The following is a 25,110-nucleotide window of genomic DNA, read 5'->3' on the forward strand; positions in this document are numbered from 1 at the left end:
GTGCTAGAGGCCAACAGGGCCATTTGAGACTAATTTCAGTAACTTTGAACGCTCTAGATGCACATGTGCTGGTGGGCGGGATGTCCCTCCTGGCTGCAGGTGGAGGAGGCGGTTTCAACATGAGCATCCTATGCCCGTGAGGGGCTGGGCTGACGCCCCATGTCAGCATTTCACAGCTCAGTGGCGGGATTTCCTGCGAAGTGAGGGCACCCTGATTCCACAGAGCCCGAGCAGCGAAGTGGGGAGGAGGCAGGAGAACCATGTGGCTGTCGTGTTGAGAGGTTTTTTTTTTTTTTTTGAGCGTTTTTTATCACAACAGGTGTTATGTCACCACAAGGCCCATAGAAGCAGAGTAAGTCATTTTATAGCCTGCTGTAAGTCTGTTGTGAATTTTGCATATACTGAGAAATACTAAGGTGAGGGCTGTTTCCAAAGCAAATAAAAGCCTGTTGCATACTTGCTTAAAACCTGAGTCAGCCCCTAAAGAGAACTGGCAGGAGATCTTATCCCCGGAGTTTCCCCCTGGGGGAGGGGCGGGGCAGTGGGGAGGGGGCGGTCAGAAGTGCTAAGAGGCTGGACCACCAGCACCTAGAGGTCCCAAACCCACGCTGGCCTTCGGGTTGTCCAGGCACCAGCGCGCTTCCTCCTGCCTCCGTTTCTTCTCCACGACGGGGACAGCTCAGAAGCGTGAGGCCCCTCCTTTGCTTTGCAGCCTCCACACTTAGCCATTCAGCCACCACTGGTAGCCCGAAGGGCAGTGTCACCATTACTCCAGGGCCTGGAGGGGCTGCCTTTGACTCCCTGTGCCCCCAGGGCCTTCCTCAGCAGGGCTGAGTGCCCCCCTCCTGACCCTGGGCCTCCTCCGGCACCAGGTAGACTTGCATTTCCAGTCTGCATCTTTCTGACTCTGAGCTCAACCTTTATCTTTTTATGTTTTTATTTTTAAAGATTTTATTTATTTATTTGAGAGAGCAGGGGGAGGGGCACAGGGAGAGGGAGAAGCAGACTCCCCACTGGTGGGGAGCCCGACATGGGACTGGATCCCAGGACTCCGTGATACAACCCGAGCCGGAGGCAGACACTTAACCGACTGAGCTGCCCAGGCTTGACCTTTAAAGCAGAAGTGCAATGGAGGCTGAGTTTTACTGAGGGAATTCTTTGAGGCATGGGGTTTCCCACTGTCTTTATGTTTGTGGCATGTGCCCTGGTGCTAGGGGCCACTTCATCTCTTGGGACCTACTATAACACGACCCCAGTCCTTGGCCACCTCAGTGGGACTTTGCAGGAGGGGCCCCTTGACCCACATGGGAGGCCCCAAGCACAATTCTGAGAGTCGCCTGCAAAAGCAAAGTAGGTATAGGTTATGGACTGAATTGTGTCCCCGGCCCCCCAAAATTCCTGTGGTTAGTCCCAACCCCCAGTGCACCAGAATGTGACTGCATTGGGAGACAGTGTCTTTACAGAGGTGATTAAATGAGGTCTTCAGAATGGGCCCTAATCCAGTGTGGCTGGTGTCCTTCTAAGAAGAGATTAGGGTACCACCGACACCCAGGAAAGACCAAGTGAGGACGCGGGGAGGAGACAGTCGATGCAAGCCAAGGACAGCAGCTCCACAAAAAACCAACCCTGCCAACACCTTGATCTTGGACTAACTGTGAGGAAATACACTTCTGTCTTTTGAGCGCCCCCCCCCCCCGCCCCAGTCTGTGGTCTTCTGCCATAGCAGCCCAAGCTGACTAGGACAGTGTTCCCAGGTAGCCATTCCGCTTTCAACTGTGTGACACGGTGCCCCCTGCCCCCACCATCGAGCCAGAACAGGCCTGTGTCCGCACAGTCCCTGCAGGCACCTTTACCAACACGCTCCTGGGCTCCTGGGGCAAGCGGCTCATGCACCTGACAGGCTGCACCTGCTGGGGTGGGGCCCCCAGACCAGTGCTCCCCAGGAAACCCCCACTCCAACTGCAGGGACAGGCTCTGCCTCTCCCTAGCCTTGGCTTTCAGGGAGTTCTGGAAGCTCAGGGATTAGCTACACACCGCACTGGGGCAAGGGGCTTCCCTGCACAGCCACTAACCCGTAGAGTGCCAAAAAGGTGTGCAGCCTTCCGAGGGGGAACTGCCCTGTTTATAATCCATGTTTTTTCAGATCAGCACTGGCCACTTTTCTAAGGTCGACTGAGGCAGTGGCCCAAGCTGTCCACGGATGAAATACCACCATTAACCCCGAAGATGGCCCCTGCTTTCCGTGCTACCTCCCGTGGCAAAAAGGGGCTTTGCGGATGTGACTGAGGCTCTGGACCTTGAGATGGGGAGACGATGCTGATCCTGGGGAGATCATCTTCCCCTTGGCAGTGGGAGGAGGAAGCCGCGAGAGAGTGTCGCAGTGGGGCGGCCTGAGCCAGGCCACTGAGCACCAGGTCCTGAGGAGGGGTGCAGGGGCCGCGAGCCAAGGAACCCAGCCGCTGAGAAAGGGCAAGGGGACCGAATACCCCCAGAGCCTCCAGCCCTGCCACCACTGTGACTTGAGTCCAGGGAGACCCCTGCTGGGCTCTGACCTCCAGAATAAGGAGAACGAGAGGGTAGATCTGTGTTGCTTTAAGCCGTAAGGGTGGGTAACTCGTGACAGCGGCCAGAGGAGCTCATGCGAAGGCGCTGTTAGTGGGGCCCGCGGACCCACGCAGCCCGGGGACAGAATGCAGGGTCTGTGAGCCTGATGGGGAAGAAGTCTTCACCACAGAGGCGGGCTGACACAGGCCAGCCGGGCGCCCTCAGCCACAGCCGTGACCCTGAAGCCCCGCGGCTCCGTGGCCCGCACGGCACGGGGCTCACGGACATTTCGCTCATCGCTGCTTCACAACCAGAGCACCATGAAAGCCACCGCTTGCTCTGGTGACTTAACCCCTCAGCGAAAGGGCACACAGAGTCCTGAGTCACACGCTTGTTTCTAAAAAATATTTTAATAGCTGTATTTTAATGTGGTTCTTTTCCTTTGCATTTCTAGTCATTTTACTGTTTGAAACCGCTGTCTGAGGAGAGGCCTTAGGTCTCAGCAGACGGCCCGGGGTTCCAGGCCCACACAGAGCAGGGGGCCCCTGAGAGGGCACACGGCTGGGGCAAGCCGGGCCTTTCCACACTGGCTGGGGGTCAGGAGGGCATCTCCAGCAGAGGGGTTTGGGACTCTGTCCCCCAGGCAATGGGAACCCCTGAAGGAGCCTGGGTGGGAGGGCTGCCAAGGTCCCCACCTCCCCACCTGGCCTCAGGCCGCTGTGTAGGCTGCAGACTGAGGCGTGTCGGTAAAAAAAAAAAAACACCAAAAACCCGAAAATTGCAGGAGTTTGCATTTACCGAGCTCCCACTCAGTGTGAGGACGACCTCAGCACTTTCTGTGCCCTCCTGCAGCCTCGCCAGAGCCTCTATAAGGAAGCTGCTAGCGTGACGCCCATCTTAGAGCTGAAGAAACTGAGGCCCAGGGGGGCCTGTCGCTGACAGACGTGTGATGTGTGCAGGACACGAACGCGGGGTTTGTCTGGACTGCCCTCTGCCCCCCACCCCCCCGCCAACCGATGCCTGTGAAGAAGGCACCACCTGCAGAGGGTGAGCCCAAAGGAACCATGCCAAGCCGAGAGTGCGGGCCCGTCGGGCTCAGCCAACACGAGAAAGTCTGCAGGCCCCAAGTCTCCTGCGCTTCCTCTGTTTGTTGTGTCGATGTTTTCTTTCAAGTTTCCCGGAGCCTCCAGTTTGGGTGGAGGTGGGCGTGGGGGGCCTGCACGATAACCGCCCCCCCCCCCACACCGCAGCCTGGCTTTGAGGTGAAGGGCAACCCCCCACTTGAATCCACAGAAACCCTGAGTTCCTCGGGTCTCCACGAGGATCCCTCCACACCCCCAATCCCAGGCTTCTGGAATGGGCTCATTGGTGTGTTTGTTCCCTCACTCAGCACACATGGACCGAGTGTCTTCCCTGTGCCAGGCGCTGGGGACACGGCGGGGAACGATGCAGACAGCGGCCTGCCCTCTTGGAGCTGGCGTCGGGCTGGGAGGTGGCCAGTCCCTAGAGAAGCAAACGGAGGTGGAGAGGAGGACTGGGCAGGGACACTAGCTTTTGAGGGATGTTAGAGACCAGACGGCGCCTCTGAGATGCAGCTGGGGATGGTGGGGTCCTAGCCTGGCTGCTTGCTGAGGGAAAGAGCCCAGGCTCCAGAGATGGCCGGGAGAGGCCAGGAAGGCGGGTGCTGGTTCTGTTCCCAGTTGGGTGGGGGGAGGGTGGTGGTGTAAGTGGAAGAACCCTCTCTCGGCTGAGCAACTGAAGGCCAGAGCGGGTACGGGGCTGCCTCCCACGCCTGGGTCCGGGAATGACACCCAGCAGTCCCAGGACCCTCGGCTGGCTCTGAAGGTGGTTCCCAGACCCAAGAGTGACAGGCCGTGGGATTTCATGTGCTCAGGGCTCTGTCCTGCTCAGTACCTCCACCTGCGTGAGTCTCCGAGGGCTGCCGCAGCCAATGACCACAGACTGGGTGGCTTAAGGCAACAGAAATGTATTCCCTCATGGTTCTGGAGGCCAGAAATCCAAAGTCAAGGTGTCAGGAGGGCTCTGAACGCACGAAGGGAGAATCTGTTCCACACGTGCCTTTCTCTGTTTCCCGTGCCACCGGCAATCACGGCGTGCGTTGGCCTGTAGACGCATCTCTTCAGCCTCTGCTCTGTTGTCACGTGTGTGTACATCTTCGAGTGGGCTTCTGGTAAGGACAGCAGTTATTGTATTAGGCCCCATACTAATCCAATATGACTTTCTCTTAAATTGATTAAATCATAAAAAACCCTACCTCCAAATAAGGTCAGGTTCATGGGTCCCAGGGGTTAGGACTTGAACATATTTGGGGGGAGACACAATTCAACCCACAAGGGCTCACACCCAGGCATGGTCTCGGACAAGGACCCATGTTTCCAGACTAGAGGCGTGAGTCTGGGCTTTCCCCCTAAGACTTCTGCTTCATTCTCACTTCACCTAACCTCTCTGCGGTCCCAGCCACCCAGCCCTCAAAGTGGGGAGACCAAAGTCTTCCTTAAAGGCTGTGGGGAGAATAAATGAGATCACGGATTGGTCATCATTTACAGCCCTCCGTGGCCTTGGGGAAGCGACCCTGAGCCTCAGTGCCCTCCCTCTTAAAAGTGGGCTAATAGTACCGACAGATGACAAAGGCTGTTTTGAGGTTAAATCATCTAATATATGTAAGGTGACCCAGTCAAGGACCTGGCCCCAAACAAATGAACGTTATCCTTATTAGCGGTGTGTGAGGATCGACCACATAAAAGTGCCCAGCACTCAAGAACCGTTGGATAAATGTTGGTGGCTCTGAGCCTTTGCATTCTGTTCTCTCTGCTGTTCCCTGTCCTCCAGTGGCTCTAGCTCTCACCAGTTCCCACAGGCCTTCCCTGACTCTGAAGAACACCTATCACTGTCCTCTTTGCTTCCTTCTCACCGCCCTAGAAAAATTACCTAAACATAAACATAATATTCGCCATTCATTCATTCATTCCTATCTCTCCACTCCTGAAATGTAAGCCCCTGGGGGCGGGGGGGGGGTGTATGCTTGTTTCCTACCTGCAGTATCCTGGGGCCTGGAACCCTGGCCTGACACCTGACGGACCATTCATAAGGATCTGTTAGGTGAACAGCTGATTCCCAAGCAGAAATGGGGGCACGTGGGGGAAGTGGCGCCACCCGACGGGAGAGGTCGGGGATGCAGAAACCTACGGGGCCACAGGGTGAACGAGTGAAGGAACCCCTACCCAGGCATGCGCGCGTTATGGCGCACACGGCCCCCCGCCGGGGGGGGGGGGCCCAGCTTCCGGGCCGGGCAGGGGCGCGGGGTGCACGCAGCCAGCCCACCTAGCCCGGGGTGGACAGACGCCCCGCCCGAGCCCCGGGCTTTCCGCTTTTCCAAGCCTGTGTCCCCGCCCTGGGCGCCCGCCCCCGGCTGGGGAAGCCCAGGCCCCCGCGGCGGCAGCACGTGCTCCGCAGACGCCCGCCGCCCGCCGCGCTCCAGGCCGGCGCTCCTCCCGCGCCGGGGTTTCGCCGGGTGGGGCTCGGGGCTCGGGGCGCGGGGTGGGCGGGGCCGGGCGCGGGCGGCTCTGGGACTTGTAGGCGGAGAGCCTCGGCTGCCGGCGCCCCGGGCAAAGGCACCGCCCACCCCTCCCAAGTCCCTCCTGGCCAGGGCTGGGGGCAGCCTCCGAGAGGCCCTGTCTGCCACGGAGGGGGAAATTGAGGCCCAGCTTGCCCAAGATCACGCGGCCGGGTGAGGGCCGCCTTCCCTGGCCTCTAGGAAACAAGTCTAGGCCACACTTTAATCAAACTTTAATCAAAGTTTCCAAAGGGCTCTCTGAGGGCCCCTGGTCTGGTGGGGAGCTCTCCTCACCTCCGTTTCATCGTGCATTCACTCAACAAACATTTCCCGAGGGCCCTCTGCTTGCCAGGTCTTACAGCCTGGGCAAAACATCCAAGGTCTCACCTAGCGTAAGAGGGAGGCCGCCCACGCACAGGTCAACGGGGCTTCTGGAAACAGAAGTACCTTGGGAAGGAAATAAAACAGGATAAAGGGCAAGCAATGAGGCGAAGGCCTGGAAGGAGGCAGGAGTGTGGCTGAGGTGTTGGAGGACCATGAGGAACGGGACTGAGGTGGGACGGGGAACTGTGTCCCTAGGAGGCCCGCGGAAGGCTGGGGGCTCCCCTCCCAGCGTCAAGGGGGCTAGGGCACAGATTTGGGGGAAGGAAGGAGCGCAGGGTCAGGGGTCCAGGGGCTTGAGACAGCCCGTCTGGGCCTGGAGTCAAACACAGCCACGACAGAGAGGCGCTGGATACACCCGGGAAAGACTAGGGAACATGGCTGGCCGTGCCACTGCCAGGCCCACAGACCCCGGCCTGTGTCCCGCTGTCCCCGACGAGGCGATAGGCTCGGCCTGAAGTGACCGCACCTAGAGCTGCAGTTCTCAAGGGTGTGCACAGCTGCGCCCGGACCCGCCAAGGGTTCGAGGCCCCACAGCGGCGTTCTGCACCGCACGGAGCTGGGACCCCCCAGGGGGGAGCGCTGGTGCCAGGGCCGGCTTCAAGGGCCCCGAGCTCAGAAGCAGCCCGCGCTAGGGTTCATGCTCTCCCGTTTGATGTGAAATTCCTAATAACTTTGAAGAAGTTCAGTAGCCAGTCCCGCCTGGTGTGGAGCTCACAGAGGCGCTGACATGGCCTGTTTCTGTGGCTGGGCACAGGGACAGAGGGGCCGGACTGCCCTCAGCCTGCGTTTCTCCCCCTCCCCCCGCCCCGGGTCGCCCACACAGAGGGAGGAATCCCTGACATGGGGATGGGGGGTGGGCATGGACTTCTGACGAGGCCAGAACAACTCCCCCTGCCTCGTCACCTCCTCCGGGAAGCCTCTGGGACCACTCTGGACCCTCCTGGATCGCAGATCCCGGGTTTATACCCCTCCCGATTGTACACCGTATTTTTTAACGTTGACCCGCCTTATTCATAGAACTCCGTGTATGTTCTGTGCACCCACGCAGCCCCCAACCTGGAGTGCCTGTCCCATGGGGGGCCCTGAAAAGGATTCGTCGAATGAGTCATATTTGTATATAAGACAAAAATCAGTTCACCTTTTAATACATGTTGCTGTATCTTACCTCGCCCCGAGATAAATGTTGGCTCAATAAACATGATGCTCACTCCCGGGCTTCCCTCTAATTCACTAGACCGTGCGCTCCGCGAGGGCAGGGGGCTGGAATCCGGCGGGCATGCAGAGGGCCCCCGGGACCGCGGTACCCGCCGGCCGCGCGCCCGCCCCTGTCGTCCGTCTCCAGGGTGACAGCCCCGCCCCGCCCCAGGGCTTCCCCGGCCCACGGGGTGCGGCGGGGCGGGGCCAGGACTACGCTTCCCGGCGGCCCCTGCGCGTCCGTGGCGGGGCGGGGCCGCGGCTGGGGGCGGGGCCGCGGCGGGCTGGGGGCGGGGCCGCTTACAAAGCCCGGGGGCGGGCGCCGGGGCGCAGAGTGCACGCAGCGCCGGCCCGAGCGCAGCGCAGCGCAGGGAGGCGCGCAGAGCGCGAGCAGCCCGCGAGTGGACGGGCCCGGCTGCTGGACCCGCGCCGCCGCTGCCCTGCTCCCTCCCCGCCGCCGCCCATGAGCGCTGCGCCGCGCGGCCCGGGTCCGTAGGCGGCGGGGCGCCCCCCCCATGCTGCTGCAGCCCGCGCCGTGCGCGCCGTGCGCCCCGAGCGCGGGCTTCCCGCGGCCCCTGGCCGCCCCCGGCGCCATGCACGGCTCGCAGAAGGACACCACGTTCACCAAGATCTTCGTGGGCGGCCTGCCCTACCACACCACCGACGCCTCGCTCAGGAAGTACTTCGAGGGCTTCGGGGACATCGAGGAGGCCGTGGTCATCACCGACCGCCAGACGGGCAAGTCCCGCGGCTACGGCTTCGTAAGTGGCCCCGCGGCCGGGCGCGCACCCCGCCCCGCACTTATCGCGCCGGGGGCGCTGAGTCAACCGGCGGGAGCACGCCCAGCCGCCCCGGCACCTGCCGCCCCCTCCTGGGCTCGGGGGCGGGGGTTCACGCTCCAGCCGGTCGGGCCGCCGCTACCCGGCCCCGGCTCCCTGCCCCCACCCCCACCCCGCTCCCGGTTTAAAAGGGAGAACCGCTGAGTTCAATTAGCACTTCTGAGTTTGCAGAGAGGTTTTGGGGACAGTCGGCTGCGGCCAGGACTTCCTGGAGCAACAAGCAAGCAGGAGCGGAGGCTTCACCTCAGGGCGCTTTGGAGGCCTTTAGCACTCCCTCTCCTCCAGTATTTTACAAGAGATCACTTAACCGCCCCAAATAAACGTCAGTTGAAGTGAAAAGCGTCTTGAAGAATTGTCTCCTACTTCTTTTCTGACTAGCGCCCCCCCCCGGCCCCTCCCATGAGGAAATTCCCACCCCCCACTGGCTGGCAGGCAGGCCCGGCTGGGGCCCCTGCCTTGCTTGGGGCGGGGGAGGGTGCCTTCCCTCCCCTGGGGATCCTTTCTGTCCTTGAAGGCTAGGTTTCCCAGCACATGAACTTGGAAGGAGGAGCTGAAATCCAGGGGCACCTCTGTGGGAGGGCCCCGGGGTGGGAGGTCGGTGGGGACTGGGCCAGAGGCTCTGAGTCACTGGCCCCGGCGGAGGGGCACGTGAGGGCCCCTTGCCAGAGCAGAGCCTTCTGCTCCTCCCACCCAGTAAGGGAAGCCCCTGATGAGTCTGTGCTCCTCCAGGTGACTATGGCCGACCGGGCGGCAGCTGAGAGAGCTTGCAAAGACCCTAACCCCAACATCGATGGCCGCAAGGCCAACGTGAACCTGGCATATCTGGGCGCCAAGCCGAGGAGCCTCCAGACGGGTGAGAGAGCCCGTGTTTTCCTTCCCAGGCTCGTCTTGATTGCTATATTCAGTGTTGGTATCCGTGGGGTGGAAACGGCCCCCCCTCCCCGGCCCTGCCCCAGGAGTGGCCGTCAGCTATCATGTGCCTGCAGAGCCGTCACAGGGCCGTCCTCCCCTAGCTTGGGAGCTGGACCCCTTGGTCTAGGCCCATGTACCAGTGGGCAGGGTGAGGAAGGCGCATCACCCAGTCGTCAGCTGTCTTGGCGGCAAGGGGCAGTCAGCTCCCGGGCTGGAGATCGGGAGGGCGGGCACCCAGGGGCTGCTGCAACCCTGCTCCCTTGGCTTTGCTTCGGCAACGCGCGTTCGGCTTGGTGGGACGGCAGCCTGGGAGTGAGGAGGAAGCCCGTTATCTGTGTTTTTTGGTGGGGGGCGGGGTGGGTGGGTGCTCCCTGGGGTGAGGCCAAGCCCCTAACTGCTGTCGCATTTTAGGCTTTGCCATCGGCGTGCAGCAGCTGCACCCCACCTTGATCCAGCGGACTTATGGGTGAGTGGATGTGGCTGTTGGGGGCAGGGTTCGGAGCGGGGGTGGGGGCGGCGGCAAACCAGCCGGAGCAGGCCATGGGCGCCCCTTGGTCCAAAGGAGTCTTTCACCCCAGGGCCACCAGCCCCACAGCATTGGTTATGCTGTCCACATCCACCTTTTCCTGTCTGAGGACCACCACTTTTCCTGGTCTTCCATAAACGGGGTGGTGTCCCAAGGGTGGGGAGGGCGGAGTAAGCCGGGAGAACGGAGAGAAGGCAGAGCGCACTTCTGCACCCCCGACAGAGGCCGCGGTGCGTGGGCGCGGGAGCCTGCCTGCCTGGTCTCAAATCCTGGCTTCCCCCTTACTAGGTGTGTGAGCTCTGGTGGTCTACACGGCCATCTGTGCCTCAGTTTCCTCCCCTGGGAAACGGGGATGGTCACAGCATCTCCAAGTCCTGTGGGTGGAGGGCTCCGGATGGGCCTGCTGGGGGCACGTGAGCGCTCTGGAAGTGAGGCCCACAGTCTGTGGGGCTGGCGGCTGGGCTCTTCTCAGGGGGCCTGGTGACCTGCCCCGGTGCCTGACAGATGGTGGCAGCAGGTCCCTGCCACCCAGGGTCTGGTGTGGAGGAGAGCTGCGGCGGGTGAGACCGGACCGGGGCCAGCTGTCCGGCCCGAGTGGGCCCGGCCTGTGGGCCTTTTGTCCGACATGCTTTGGTGCGGCCCATCCCACTCTCCCCTCGCGTTTTTGTTTTTTTTTTTTAACTTCTAACAAGTCTTGGCAGCTGCTTGCGGAAGGACACACACTTTAGGGGCACAAAGGAGCCTGCCATGCGGTGTGACTTCCCAGCCCCATGATTGATGTCGGCTGTGCGTCCCAGTGCCGGGAGCAGGTTGACGGGGGTGGCGAGGGCCATTATCAGACCGGCGGCCCCTCGTAGGACGTTAGCACTCCGTAAGCTGTCGGAGGCCAAATCCTGGGCTTGGGTTTTGTGCTTCAAGTTGTGTCAGCGTGTGTCTGCCTCTGCCCTGGACAGAGGCCCAGCTCAGGAGCAGCCTGGCTCCCCTAGCAGGGGCGGGAGCGAGGTTCGGGTGGCCTGCAAGGGTCAAACAGATGGCCGAGGAGTTGCTTCACGCCTCTGATTTGGGGGTGATTTGCGGGCGCTTGCCCAGACAGGCAGCATCTGTGTCTGCATGGTGGCCTTGGCGTGGATCGGCGTGTGTGGGAGCTCAGCTCTTGGTCTGTTCTCCCGGGAGGGAGTCCGGGGGCGGCTGGGAGCAGGTGGTTCTGGGTTTCCTTCTCGCCCTGGAATCTGCTTCATCAGTGTCTGGAGCCGTCTTGGAAGGTATCTGGGGACACTCCGTCACCCTAGGTCCTTCCTTTTTGGGGTTCAGGTCACACGGGGAGGGCACTTCTCATTTTCCATAGCCTTGGCTCTGTTCCCCACGTCCATCCCAGACGGCTGGGACCGGGGCCGGAGTGGGGGGCCAGCTGCACAAAGCTCAGGGCACGAGCCTGGGCACCTGCAGCTCTGTCCTGCTTCAAATGCAGCAGTGCCTTCCCCTCCCAAGTTCGAGCTCTTTTTTGATCTTAAAAAGATCTACAGGAGATCTTTTTTGATCTCCTGTAGCTGCCTCTAAGGCTCCAGTAATTGTCAGGACTCAGCCTCTGGAGCCTGCAGACGTGGGTTCGAATCCCGGCTCTGGCACGGTCCAGCTGGGCCCATTTGGCAGGTGACCTCTTCCTGAGCACCCAGGTGCCTCGTCTGTTGTTTTCCGTTGGAAATGTTAAGCGCTTCCCACAGTGTCAGCCACCTAGGACTGGGGGCTCCACGCCCCTGTGCGTGCCCCCCCCATTCCCTCCTGTCTTCACAGCAGCCTCTCTGAGGTCAGAACCGATGTTATCCTCACTTCCTAGATGAGGAAACTGAGGCAAACAGAGGTTCACAGTCTGCCACGGTGACCTGAGTGATGCAATCTGAAACCAGGGTGGCTTGCTCCGAACCCGCATTCCACCACCGCTCTCTGGGGCGGGCGGGTGGGCAGGCTGCCCCAGCCTTTCCCCTCAGGGCCCCTTGAGTGCCACCCACACGAGGGTAGCGGGGGCTCAACGCAGACTTCACTGCTGTGCGTTCCTGACTTCAGGTGACAGTGTTTTGTAACTGAATCTCCGGCTGGCATCTAATACCCGTGACGATGAAGAGGCTGCCAGGTCTATTGGTTGGTTGCCAAGGGGCGGGGACCCAAACAGGGACAAGGGGTCAGAGTGACTGTCCAGCTCGTTTCCAGGGGCCAGTGGACTGAAGCCTCTCAGGGTCCACGCCGCCTCCCACCAGGCCTTGCTGGGCTCCAGGGTGGCGGGAGGGGCCCCTGGAGGTGCTGCCCCCAGGGAGGTGGGGCGGGGCTGCCCGGGGTCAGCTGCCCGCCGCCCAGTGCTCCTCAGTTGGGAGAGTTGGGCCGTCAGCGTCCCTTTTGTCTTTTGTCTTTGCAATCGAGAACAATCGGGCGGGAGCGCGGCTGTCCTGACTCAGCAGTCGGCGTTGTGAGCTGCGGGCTGGCAGCGAGGCCTGGCCTGCCCCTGGCCAGGGCACAGTGGGAGCCGGGCAGCTCGGGCTTTTGAAACCAGTTAACCCCTCTCCTGCCTGGCCGAACTTCCCGCAGACTTCCTGGCTCCAATCCTACGCCTTGGACGGTTGCAGAGATTCCACAGCCCCGCTTCTGGGCAAGGCCACGGCAGAAGCCTCGCCTGCTGGGCCGTAAACTTATGAGCGCGGAAGATTCTTCCGAGAACTTTTTACATATTCGGCTTCTTGCTCAGATTTCCCTGCCCTCCGTTTTTTAAAGCGAAATGGGGTCTTTCAGGACCTAACTGGGGCTCTGTGTCTTGTAACTGTACGTGGGGCCAAGGCCTGAGGTTTGGAGGGTCCTTCCTTGACAGGTGACAAGTGACTTAATCACAGGAGGACTCGACTAAGGCTATAGGCCATCCAGCTGAGCGTCTTTTGGCTGCCCGGGAGGCATAGTCCACAGCCTGCAGGCAGGAAAGTTCAGAGCCGTTTGGGGAGGGCACAGTGTCGGGGCAGAGCTTTGGGTCTGCCCTGGAAGGGACCTCGTGTCACAGGGTGTGTCCAGGCCGGGGCCCGAGGCCTGCCAGGATTGGAGGTTTGTCCTGGGCCTGCCTGTACTTGGAGCCTCTCCTTGGGTTATTTTTGAAGGGCCAGCTGCTTCTCTGGGCACAGCCACCACCCCCGTTCTCCTGTTCTTAAGGGGGCCTTGCTGTGACCTGCATGCCACTTCACCACAAGCCCCGCTCTGTGCCGGGGGGTGGGGGCGGGGAGGCAGGCCCCAGGTTCCAGACAGCAGGGTCGCCGTGTGCTGGAGCAAGGATCCCAGGGTCTGCCCGGGCTCATCTCCCCGTCCGTGTGGTGGGGCCCAGGACGCTGCTGCCACACAGGAAGACTGGGGATTTGTCAGGGACCCATCTCGCGGCAGCGCCCTGACAAGGCCTGTGGCCCCAGCTGCCTGTGGAGGCGCTGGGAAGATGGGTGAGGAGAGCCTTGCCTGAGCTCCCACTGCGTGGGGCTGGGTGGCTCCAACGCCCTCCTTCCTTCCTCGAGGTCCCTACACCTCCCTCTGACCAACTCTTAGACAAATCAGAACCAGACACCCCGGGATTGACGGCTTGATGCCACAGAATCCTTTTCAGGCGGTTTGTGCCCTGTACTTTCAGGGGCTCCGACCCCCCCCCCCCGTGAGGCCCCCACTGCCCTTGCCATCACTAGGCCACAGGCGTGTGCACGCTGAGGGGTCTGAGCCCAGTCCCTGGGTCACCGGGGGGGGGGGGGAGGGGAACTGGGAAGGGACAGGAGGTTGTCCATGTCCCCAGAAGTGTGGAGCACATGGGGCTCAGAGTCCTTCATTCATTCATCAAGGCTTCGATGTGCTGGATGCCAGGCCCTGGGCCCGGGATACTTTACAGAAGAATGACACGGTCAGTTCCCCACCTCAGGGCGCTCACTTTCCAGGGAGGAAGCCAGACCATTCAAAACTCTTCTGTGCACGTGAAGGTCCCGAGGTGGTGGTGGGCGGAGTGACGGAGCGGCCGGCCAGGGGGACTTCCTCGTGGGGAACGGTTCTGCGTGGTGCTTGTCATGGTGGGCGGGCCCTCTGTGCTGGTGAGAGTGTCCTAGAAGGACACGCCAAGAAATGCCGACATCTGACCAGGGTCTCCAGCCTGGCTAAGAGCCGCGAGCTGGCATCAGGCTCCTGGTTTTGGTAACGCGCTGGGTGGTGTAGACGTCACCACCGGGGGGGACACAGGATCTCCCTGCAACTTCTTGGGGTTCTACCATTATTTCATAATCCAAACTAAATAAAGGCCCGGGGCTCGGGGGTGAATGGCAGAGCCCTGCGGGGGGGGGGTTGGAGGGGAGGGTCAGCATCTTGAGGGGCGCAGCAGGAAGTGAGGTCAGAGCCGGAGGCCCTGTGGACTGGGAGGAAGCTGGTGCCTGCTGTGGCGTCACCTGGCTTGTTTTTACTTTCAGGGTGCCTGGGGTGGCCCTGCTCCCCACACCATGGCTTCCTGTTTGGCACCCACTGGAGCGAGGCGTGGGCCGGCGCGTGGCCCTCCCCCGTGGGCCGCCCGTGCACACCTGTTGTTTGTCCGCGGTGGCTGTAACAGAAACCAGCCCCCGGGCGGCTCTGGGGTTCCTCTGGAGGATGAGCTCCTCGCTCCGGCCCACTGCCCTGGCAGGAAGGGCCTTCTCCTGAGGCCTGGAGAGCCCCGTCCAGAAGCCTCGTGCCAAGGCACAGCGGCCGGAGCACAGACAGAGGCTGCCTGGTGTCCGAAGCACCGCGTGGGTGCCCTGGGGCGGGGGGGAGGGGCAGGGGAGGGGTTCCCGGGCTTCCTGCTGCGGGAACATGGGCTGGCTGAAGAGGCTGGAGGCCCTTTACACGATTCCTGTGTGCGATGCCTTGTGGCCATGACTTTTCCTCTTAGAGCCTCGGCTTCCCCGCCTTCTGTGTGGATAGGATGGGGGCTCCGCAGGGTCGTGGGGGGACATCTGCCTTCATGTTCCTGACCCCTCCCCCGTGGGTGGGAGGAGGAGGCCGGGCATTCACTCATCTAGTTTGGTCAGCAGATGCTTTTGCTTGCTTTGCAGCAGGCCGAGGATGCCGTGGGGACGAGGGGGGAGCCATGCCCGGTTAGGGATGCAGAGGAGCCTGGAGCAGACGGGTGCGTGCAGGGAGCCCAGGTGGCAGGAGGCGCTGAGAGGGGGAGAGCGGCTGGGCTGGGGCACCAGCCTGAGCAGCGGGAGGGGAGTTGGGGGCCCAGGGGCACATTTAGATTTTATTCTGAGTGATGCGGGACAGAGGTGGGCCCTGAGCAGATGGGGGCTGGGTCCCTCGTGTCTTGAGAGCATCCCTCGGGCTGCCGGGCAGGCCTGCGCTGCCGAGGCCAGGGGGGAGGCCCCGGGGCCCCTGTGGCAGTCCACGTGCAAGGCCATGGTCGCTGCGCCAGGGTGAGCAGCTGTAGGATTCTGGATGCGTTTTCAAGAATGTGTGAAAGAGGAGCCCAGGAAGATTCCAGAGCTTTGGGCTGAGCAAAGGAGGGTTGGATTGGCGTTGGGGAAGGTTTGGGGGAACAGTAGGCATTCAGGTTCGGACACGTTGGGGTGGAGATGCTGTGCCGGGGCCTGGCGGCACGTCTTACTTGCCTTGTGCCCGCTGCCCCCCACACTTGCCTGCTGGCTGTTGGCCCCCGGGAGCCTTCACATCCCCCTGCGGGGATTCCCGGGCGCGGGGCCTCTTTCCTGCTGGTGTGGGCGCCGCCCTGCTCGAGGCCCCTCCCTGCGCCCGGAGCCTGGCGCCCCCAGCGGCTGCCTGCGGGTCGGGCATGGCGGGCAAAAACCTCCAGGGGGCAGAAAAAGTGAAACGGGCTCATTTGCCTTTTTTATTTTTGGGGGTGGCTTTGCATTCGGAAATGGAATCGGTCAGGGCTGCTTCGATTTCTTCTCGCTGAGTTTTCCCCTGAGTGTGTGGAGAGCGGTCGTCTGGCCCCGGGGCGCTGGCTGCCCTTGGCTGTTGTCGGCACCCCGTCTACCTGGGAGCTCGCAGACACTGCTGCTCGGAGCCCCAAGACCTCTGCCTTCTTGAGGGGCCTCTGGGGACCCAGGGGGCATTCTGTCGGGCTCAGTGGCACCCTTAGCTTACAGAGGGGGAAGCAGGCCAGAGGCTGGGATCCAAACTCAGGGTTCTCGCGTCCGGACCCCTGGGCTTCCATGGGGCCGAGTCAGCAGGGGTGCTGTTAGTGCTGCGTTGTTGCCTTGGGTCCTGGCCAACATCTCGGCTCCCCAGTGGACTGTATTGAGGCTGCGAGACCCCAGTCCCGCAGGTGATGGTGGTGCCTGGCAGGAGCAGCCCTGATGGGCATTGGGGTCACCCGACCTTTAGGTTCTGACCCTGAGCCTGACTGTCCTGCTGGCTGGTACGGTTCTCCCTCCTGGGGCTGGGCCTGGGCGGCTGGGAGACAGAGAGGACCTTCCGTGCGCCTTGGCTGGCCTGGGGGCTGTTCCTTGCCCTCCCTCAAGTCCAGGGGGTTCTCTGGTGCTGCCAAGCCCTCTGGGGCACACACAGCATTAAATCCTCATGGCAGGCCCGGGGGTTGGTCCCACCCCCACAGAGGCTGTGCTGAGGCTGCGAGGCACCTAGCAAGCGCCAAAGCCAGCCTTGAATTGAGCCGGGAGGTTCTGCCTCCCCAGGGTCCCCCCAGCTGTGACTTGATGAGCAGAGCTGTTCCAGGCTGGGCTGCTTCTAGTGCCTTCGAAGGGGCTTCAACTACCGGCCCAGGTAACTGTTGGCAATCCTGGGGGAGGCTGCTTTGCCACCTGGGGTGCCAGCAATCCTGGGGCCTGCCTGGGGTCCTCAGCCCTTGACAGATGATGTGCTAGGTGCTTGGGACCCAGCATTCAGCGCCAAGTGCTTTCGCTCGTAGGGCTTAGGTTTTGTTTTCGTGGAGAAAACAGCAGAACAGAAAGTAAATGACCAGAAGGTTTCAGGTCGTGAGAAGGAAATAAAGCTGGTGGTGGGTGGGGTGTGCTGGTGTTGGCCTAGGGGGTTGGTCAGGGAAGGCCTCTGAGGAGGTGAGGTTTGAGCTGTGGGAAGAAGCCTGCAAGCAGAGGGAATAGCAGGTGCAAAGGTCCTGTGGTGTAGAGGAGCCTATTGAGTCTGGTAGGAGTGGAGACAGGGACTGGAGATAAGTTGCGGGAAGTTGAGGCCTGGTTGTGTGGGAAGCCATAGGGGGAACAGTTTGGTTCTGCGTAGTGTGGAGGCCACAGGAGGGATCTGGTCCTGGGGGTGACCTGGTCTCTTGGATGTTTTTAAGATGAGCCTCTGGCCACCACATTGGGGCAGAGTTGGGGACTGCAGTCCTGCTGCGATGTTGTGTTTTTTTTTTTTTAAGATTTTTATTTATTTGTTTGACAGAGAGAGACACAGAGAGGGAACACAAGCAGGGGGAGTGGGGGAGGGAGAAGCAGGCTTCCTGCGGAGCAGGGAGCCCTATGTGGGGCTCGATCCCAGGACCCTGGGATCATGACCTGAGCCGAAGGCAGACGCTTAACGACTGAGCCACCCAGGCGCCCCCTGCTGCGATGTTGTGTTATGGTGGATGGAAGCTTGACCTGGAGAGATGGGGGGCGGGTAGCGTGGAGAACACAGAGAATTCGGGGATCAGGGGTGGGAATGAGGAGTGCCGGGTGGGTGGGGCGGACATGGGCTGCGGGAGAGGGAGGGTGAGCAGGGCCGGCAGGCCAGCCTTCGTTAGCACAGAGCGTTGTGAGGCCTGTCCCCTTTTCAGAGGCCTGAAGATCAGGCCTGTGGAGGCTGGTGGTGCCCTGACCTTTCTGGGTAGTAGGTGGGGCAGTGAGGAGCCTGCTGGGCACACCCACCCTGTCCCCAGTGCCAGGCAGCTGGGACCTCCCCCTGCTGCCATGTGCAGGCCCGGGGAGGGCGTGGGGCTGCCCTCAGACAGGTGGTTTGGCTGGGCGTTCTTTCTCACCCGAGAGCCCAGTGGGTTCCCTGTGTGTGTGTATGCTGCTCGCACGTGCGTGCGCTCACCCCTCCGCCTCTGCCCCGCCATCCCTGCCTGGCCTCCTTCCCAGCCCCAGGCGAGGGCATCTGGTCACGAAAGCGCTGAAGAGCCTTGTATCTGCCCTTGGCTTTGTAGTTCACTCTGGCAGGCTCTCTCCACGTGGGGGGAGCCATGATGCTAGAGGATTCTCTGCGCTGGGCTGTCCTGTGCCTGGTGGGCTGTTAGTAGCATCCCTGGACTCCACCCACCGGGTGGCCGCAGAAATGTTCCAGGCATGGCCTGGTGTCCCTCGAGGGGCAGAGTCGCCCGGGCTGAGATCCACTATTCTGGTGGAGGGTCCCGGGTCTCACAGCGGGCCCTGAGGCCGGCCTCTGTAAGTTCAGAGGCAGAGCTGAGGGGCTGACATAGGGGAGGGAGACTACCTGGGGCCCGTCCCCTGTGGGGGCGGGGGGAGCTTTGCGGCTCCTTCCCCTCGATTCACCCAGCACTGTCCTCTCTCCCGGCCTCACTGTGTGGCACCATCTGCCATTCCTTCTTTTCCTTTGGATGTGAGGCTGGGGTGCACACACCTGTTGAGGGTCCAGTCTCTGGATACACTGAGCTCCTCGGCAGGAACAGAATCACTGGGGGCTGCTGGGTCGTGGACGGGGGCCGCTCTGCCATCTGGGTGGCCTCCTGGAGACCCGGGCTGGCCCCCGAGGTGAGCCCAGGGTTGGAGGCTCCAGCCAGCAGCCCCTCCTTGTGGGCACAGGTCCCAGGCAGCATATGGACAAGGAAGCCGACTTCGCTTTGCCGTTCCCTGGCTGTGTGAGGAGGCAAGTCATCCAGGCCTCTCTGAGCCTCAGTGTCCCTCTCTGGGAAATGGGGTAACACAGCCCCTCTTGTGGCTTTGAAACGCTTTGTAAGTTACCTCAGGCTTGTTGCGGAGTGCTGAGCCCTCCAGGGAAGCAGGTGAATAGATGCAGATATGCGGAATCCTGGCGTGTCAGGAAACGGGGGCTCCCTTCCTCCCCAGTCTAAGAAATATTCACTCACACCAAGTTGGAGTGTCCCCGTGGTGGCCGGGACAGAGGTCTCGTCCTGGCAATGGAGAGTGTCGAACCTGGTAAATGTGACCACTGCCTCAGCTGGCTGGACCTGTCATTTTTAAAGCCCTGGGTCCTGCTGTGTGACCAGCATGAGGCCCGGGTCTAGGCAGCGCGTCCGGCGTGTGGGTGTGTATCAGAATCCCTGGGGGCCTGTCAAATGCAGATTCCCAGACTCTATCTGACTTCTCGGTCTGCAGGGGATCCACATTTTTGGCAAATGCTTGGGGGGGGGTGTCTCAGGCAGGGGCATCCCTGCCCATGTTTGGAGAAGTTCTGGGCTTCACGCTTCCATTGCCTCCAACTCAGGAATGTTCCTGAGGCTCCCGGAGCCGGGTGGGGACGCTCATGGGGCTAGGGACGTCCTGGTGGGGGCTGCACCAACACACGCTTCCTCGTGTCTCCAATTTGCTCCTTTCCTGAGCGGTGTCCCTATTGCTGGAGCCCCTTGTCTTTCTCGGTGGGGAGACTGTTTTCGATGGGCTGTTCCAGCAGCACTGTGCACCCGGCATGTTCTAGGGCTAGGTCTTGGGGCAGAGCCCTCTGCGCGGCTAGTTGAGATGCAGGGCAGATGAAAGAACAGAACCAACCTCAGGTGGGGTCAGGAGGCCGCCCCCTGGGATGAGGGCTCCAGGGGACGCAGTGGCGGGTACGGCCCCAGGAAGGGGGGATGGCCTTGAGCATTGGGGGCCGTCCCTGGACTCCACCTACCGGATGTGTGCAGCTGGGGTGGGACAGGGGCATGGAGGGCCGAGGGTCTGGGATCTGGTCTCAGAGTGGACAGCCTGGTGCCCTGGTCTTGCTGTACCAGCACACACACTTGCCTTTTTGTTGCTGTTCCCCTTGCCCGGAATGCTGTTCCCCACGGCTAGCTCTGTTTTGTTTTCCGGGCTTAGTGCAGTTGCTCCCTCCTCCAAGAGGCCTTCCCTGACCACTCCCCGCAGTCCCTCTTCTAGTTCATGGGTTGGATTGTTTGTGTGTCTGTCCGCATCCTGGAATCCAAGCTCTGGGGGGCCAGGGCAGTGCGGTCTGCTCACCGCCGTATCCCGGTCCCGAGCAGACACGGGAGAAGGCTGCTGGGTGCCAAGCAGGATTCGAACCCAGGCCTGGCTCTGGTCAAGGCTTTTGTTTACGTGGGGGAGGAAGGAGGTGGCCGGCAGAGGCTCCCGGGGCGTGGGCGATGGGCGCTGTGGCCCCAAGCGCGGGGATCCTGTGGAAGCTGCCCAGGCGTCCTGGCGTGCACTGTAGAAGGTGGGGCGTCGGGGGGCACAGCCTGTCGCCAGCAGGGGTGTGTTGCCGCGGGTGACTGCCGGGGTGCTGCTGCCTAGGAGGGCAAACGGCAGCCATGAGGGTGCCGTGGTCGGAGCCGGTGACCCCTCAGGCAGGGGCAGGTGTGTCCCGGACCCCCCACTCCCTCCCAGACCCCCGGCACACCCCGCCCCGGCCGGTCCTTGTCCCAGCCCTGTCCACACCAGGCCCAGCCAGCTCGCTGCCCTCGCCGGTGGCTCCCCCTCCTGCAGGATTTGTCCTTCTCGTATCTGCACGGTGCTGGTAAGGACAGGTCCCCGAACAGCCACCATCTTCAGGCATGAAGGGCACTGACAGACGTGTGCGGACGCTCGCACCGTCTAGCTCGGGAGCCCCGTCGGCCCTCGCTCCCCATCCCGGCCCCCTTGCGAAGCCCCTGGCAGTTTAACCGCTTTCCGCCTGGGGTTGCCCGTGTGCGCCTTGCCTGTCGGTGGGACGCTGCCGTGTGTGTCTGGCTGCTCCGGTCCGCACGTGCTCAGGGTTCATGCACGGGTGTCAGACGCCGTTGCTCGTCGCGGCGGGGACGGACCGTGTTGGTCGCTCTGTGCTTGGGGGGCTCCTGCTTCGAGACCTTTGTGAGCACTGCCCCTCCTGGTCACGCACGTGAAGCCGCCCGCCCCGCAAGGGCCACAGCGCCTCAGCGGCCCGGACCTCTCCGCATCCGCTGTACCCGACACGCTCTGCCACCTCTCGGGCCCTTTGCACGAGGCAGCCTCAGCCGTCCTTAGCGTGGCTGCAAATACACGTTTGGTCGTCGCATCAGCGGTGTCACACTGAGCACGAACGTCACGGTTGTGCGTCATGGGCCCCTCTGCTGCTTGTGTCTCGCTTCCCAACGGCAGGGAGGGCAGAGGCGGGGGCCTGAGCCTGCGTCCCTGGTGTCGCGGCTGCCGCATGCGGCTTGCTCTGGAGGGACATTGGCTACTGCCTCGTCCCCTGCAGGTGACGCTCGGGCTCCTCTGGTTTGTCAGCGGTCCCGTAGGTGCTGCTGCTGGGGTCCGCTCAGCACATCTGCCCTTGTGCCGGGGAGGGCTCCTCGTGGATGCTGAGGGGGCCCACCTGGGGAGGAAGTGTGTGTCCTGCCCACGGGCCCCCGAGACGGCACTGTTTCTGCCCCTGCTGAGTTGGGGCGGGGGGGGGGGTGTTTTTTCAAAACAGCTTCTCTTTGGAGCAGGGGCAGGGTAGGGGCCCCGGGGTCAACTGACAGGGGCCCGGAGAAGTTGGGGTTCCTTGTTGCCGCCAGGTGTGGCCCTGTCCTCGGTTCCTCGTGCTGGTGTGAGGAGAGGCCGAGGGCCGCGCCGTCTGCCCTAGTGAGGCGGCCGTGCTCCTGACACAACAGACAGGCCGGAGGCCCAGAGAGGCCCGGCCACTTGCCCGGGGCCGCCCAGCGGCTGGTTGGCAGAGCAGGCCCACTCCGATCCTGCCTTCCTGAGCCTCCATTTCCCCATCTGCGACACGGGGGACCCCGTCCCTGCCTGGCAGGCTGGCATGCACATTAGCCTGCAGCATGGGACAGACGCGTGGGTTCAGAGGGTCCCCTCACCGTATTGCGGCGGGGCCTTGGGCGAGCCACTGGCCCCCTGAGCTCTGTTCTCTGTTGTAAAACAAGGTGTTGCTGTGCAGGGCAGCCTGAGGGCAGGCCCAACCAGTCACCGTGTGGAGGGCGTTTCAGACCCGGCGCCGTGGGTACTGGCGGTGGCTGGTGGCCTTGCGCCCAGAGCCTCTGCTTGTCCTCCTCTTTGTCTTCATCGATGTCCTTAGTGCATCGCTCACGTAGTCCTCACTCAGCACGTGTTCGCTGAGCTGCTCTGGGCTGGGCTCTCGGCCGTCAGTGACAGAGCAGGGGAGAAAGGCGGGGGAGAGCCATAGATCGTGCAGGATGTCACTGGGCAGGTGGCAGATGTGGGGAAGATGAACAGGCAAGTGGAGGGATGGGGTGTGACCTGGGCAGTCACACGGGGACCTGTGCTCGGAAGGCCCATGTCGGATTTGATGCTCTGCTGTCACCGTCTGAAAATTGTAAATCATTTTTAAACCTGCCCCGCCCCCCGGTCATAGCTGGCCCTATGGGGAATGGCAGGAGTGTGGAGTGTAGGGTTGGGCTGGGGGTGCCTGGGAAGGGCTTGCCGAGAAGGGGGAGCTCTGTGGATAGTGGGGGACAGTGCGTTGCAGGCAGTGGGAAGGGCCAGTGCAAAGGCCCTGGGGTAGGAGCACATCTGGTGTGTTCAAGGAAGGTGGGTCGTGGCCGTACCCACAGCCTTCCCCAGCTCTGCCGCCTCGCCCTGACCCCCTGTGTTTGGCCCACAGGCTGACCCCCCACTACGTCTACCCGCAAGCCATCGTCCAGCCCGGTGTGGTGATCCCGGCTGCCCCCGTCCCGTCGCTGTCCTCGCCCTACGTCGAGTACCCGCCAGCCAGCCCGGCCTATGCCCAGTACCCGCCGGCCACCTTTGACCAGTACCCTTACGCCGCCTCGCCCGCCACGGCCGCCAGCTTCGTGGGCTACGGCTACCCGGCTGCCGTGCCTCAGGCGCTGTCGGCCGCAGCCCCCGCGGGCGCCGCCTTCGTGCAGTACCAGCCTCCGCAGCTGCAGCCCGACAGGATGCAGTGAGGGCGCCCCATCCTGGGCCCTGGGCCCGCGGCCCCGGCACCCCCACGCCGGGCGAGCGGCTGGCCGCGCTTCGGGGTGCACACCCGCACATGTGCCTCGGGAGAGCCCGCAGGAACCCCCGCCTGACCCCGGATGGACTGGAGACCACTTCTCTTTAAATCCAGGCCCTGCCACGCCTCGAGGGAGGACTTTGGGGAAAAAGACTGACGGAACGCTCTTCGAAGAAGCAACCCAGACCTCGCACACACCGCCACCCTTCCTCCTGCACCTCCCGCACCCCAGGCGCCCACGGGCCCGTCCCCCCAGCACCCGGCAGGGCCCTCGCCGCCCTCCACAGACTGGCTGCCCGTCGGGCTCTGCAGACACTTTGTCCTGCTAAGAGATGCCTTAGTCCAGCGCTGCCCGAGAGCGCGGCAGGGGCGGGCTGTGTGCTGCAGGTGTGCCCCCAGGGCCGTGCGCGCCGCCGGGCGGGGGGTGGGTGGCGGGGGCACCTGCCTCCGGAATTCGCATCTTCTAGACCACAGCCCCCCCCCCCCCCCCGGGACTCCCGGGCGCAGCAGGGCCCCTGGCGACGTCCCTTTCTGTCAAAGCTGCAGCTCTTTTCTTACCGTCATTGTTTTGCTACTAAGATGATTTCAGAATGTCAGTCTATTTTTTCAACCGGAACTCCCACCACCAAGAATCCAGAACCTATTTTTGACTTTGAGACACTCGCTTTGGTCAACGGCTCCGCCCGAGGACACAGTGACAGTATTTCCGTGTGATAAAGCGCCCCTCGGAGGGCAGGCGTCTCCAGGCCTGTCTTGCTAGGCGACGGCAAGTTGTCTCAGAGCTTGTCCCCCGGCCTTGTCCGCACAGGGCGGCAGGGAGTGGGGCCCAAGGTGATGCTGGCCAAGGGCCGCAGCGCAGTGTCCCAGCCAGTGGCGGGGGGCCTCCGAGTGCAGAACCACACAGCCATGCCCGCCCGCCCGCCCTCGTGGTGTTACCTGCTGTATACCAGCGTGGGCGGTGGGATGGAGCTGAGGCAAGTCCCACCTCCCTTGGGGGCTCGCTCAGTCCCGGGTGGAGGCGAGAAGTTCCAACAGGGCGAGGTACCTGGGCTGTGCGGTGGCCCCCGGCTCAGAGGAGGAGGGGAGTGAGCTGAGGGGCAGCCTGGCGGAGGAGACAGGCAGAGGGATTTGGGGAGGGCGGGCCGCAGAGTTGGGGGGCACTGGGGGTATTCCTTCGGACCTACCTCAGGGAAGTGGGAGGCCTCAGGGGGCTGACCGACGTGGGCAAGCACTTCGCGGCACGCCTGGTACAGAGCCAAGGCCCAGAAAATAAAGGTAGCTAATATTATAATAATATTTTTATTAGAACGTTCTGATTATAAAAATAAAACTTGTTTTCTTTAAAGAAAAAGTTGGTCTGTGGTTTTTCTCTCAAAGAGGGGGCCTGCGACACTGCCCCCCCCCACCACAATCATCATGGGCCAGTCGCTCAGGTCATGATCATACCTGGTGTCACAGCTTGGGAGCCAGGGGTTTTAATCGACTGTTCCTTGAGCCCCTACCCTGCACCCTGCATCCAGAGTGATGGGGCAGACGCGGTCCCCCCATCACCACCCACCTTCCCACTGAAGTAGGGAAGGAATGGGCACTCCCCGGCCCCCTAGGTGCCTGTTCCCCTGCAGCTCACTTCAAGTCCAGGGGAGGGCTGACAGGCTCAGCGTGGGTGACATGCTCCCAGCAGCGTCCTGGACACGGCGGGGGCAGAGGTGGGCATGGTGGTGTGATTGGTGGCTGCCCAGAATCCCATAGAATGGGGGGCAATTCCCCAAGAGAAGGGAGGGTGCCTCTAGAAGAACCTGAGTGATGGCTGCTGAGGGGACAACACCAGTGTCTGAGCCAGCTACCCTCTGGGTGCTGGTAGGCAGGGTGCAAAGTCACAAGAGAAGTCTCGGTCTGGGGCTGAAGGGGCCCAGCCCAGGGGTAGTCCTGGCATTTCACAGAACTCTGCTGGAGCCACAACTCCATGCTGGAGAAATCATGGGGGCCTCACAGAGGAGGTGTTAACACTGGAGAGGAGATTAATTCGGTCATTCCTTCATTCAAAGACACATGTGCCTGGTAATAGAAGCAAAGCA

General features: G+C 62.2%; 1 protein-coding gene and 1 long non-coding RNA gene across 3 annotated transcripts; one reads left to right on the plus strand and one right to left on the minus strand.

Moving 5' to 3' along the window:
* Positions 1-2,968: 2,968 nt before the first annotated feature.
* LOC114197940 (uncharacterized) lies at positions 2,969-7,824 on the minus strand. Of its 2 annotated transcripts, XR_015768882.1 has the most exons (4): positions 7,668-7,824; positions 6,413-6,565; positions 5,599-5,747; positions 2,969-4,732 (listed from the first exon to the last, which is right to left on the minus strand). It is a non-coding gene; the product is annotated as an uncharacterized LOC114197940 (long non-coding RNA). The 2 variants fall into 2 exon arrangements; XR_003606990.2 differs by lacking the exon at positions 5,599-5,747.
* A 221-nt stretch (positions 7,825-8,045) lies between these two features.
* On the plus strand, positions 8,046-24,386 carry RBM38 (RNA binding motif protein 38). The gene is made up of 4 exons (XM_028089129.2): positions 8,046-8,457; positions 9,265-9,388; positions 9,859-9,913; positions 22,682-24,386. Exons 1-4 carry the CDS (start codon positions 8,212-8,214, stop codon positions 22,983-22,985), a joined length of 729 nt encoding a protein of 242 aa, XP_027944930.1. The 5' UTR covers positions 8,046-8,211; the 3' UTR covers positions 22,986-24,386.
* Positions 24,387-25,110: the final 724 nt, after the last annotated feature.

This window comes from Eumetopias jubatus, unplaced genomic scaffold (assembly GCF_037043125.1).
Source record: "Eumetopias jubatus isolate StellerSeaLion01/CBP00866 unplaced genomic scaffold, mEumJub1_p1.0 scaffold_9, whole genome shotgun sequence".
Taxonomy (NCBI): Eukaryota; Metazoa; Chordata; class Mammalia; order Carnivora; family Otariidae; genus Eumetopias; species Eumetopias jubatus.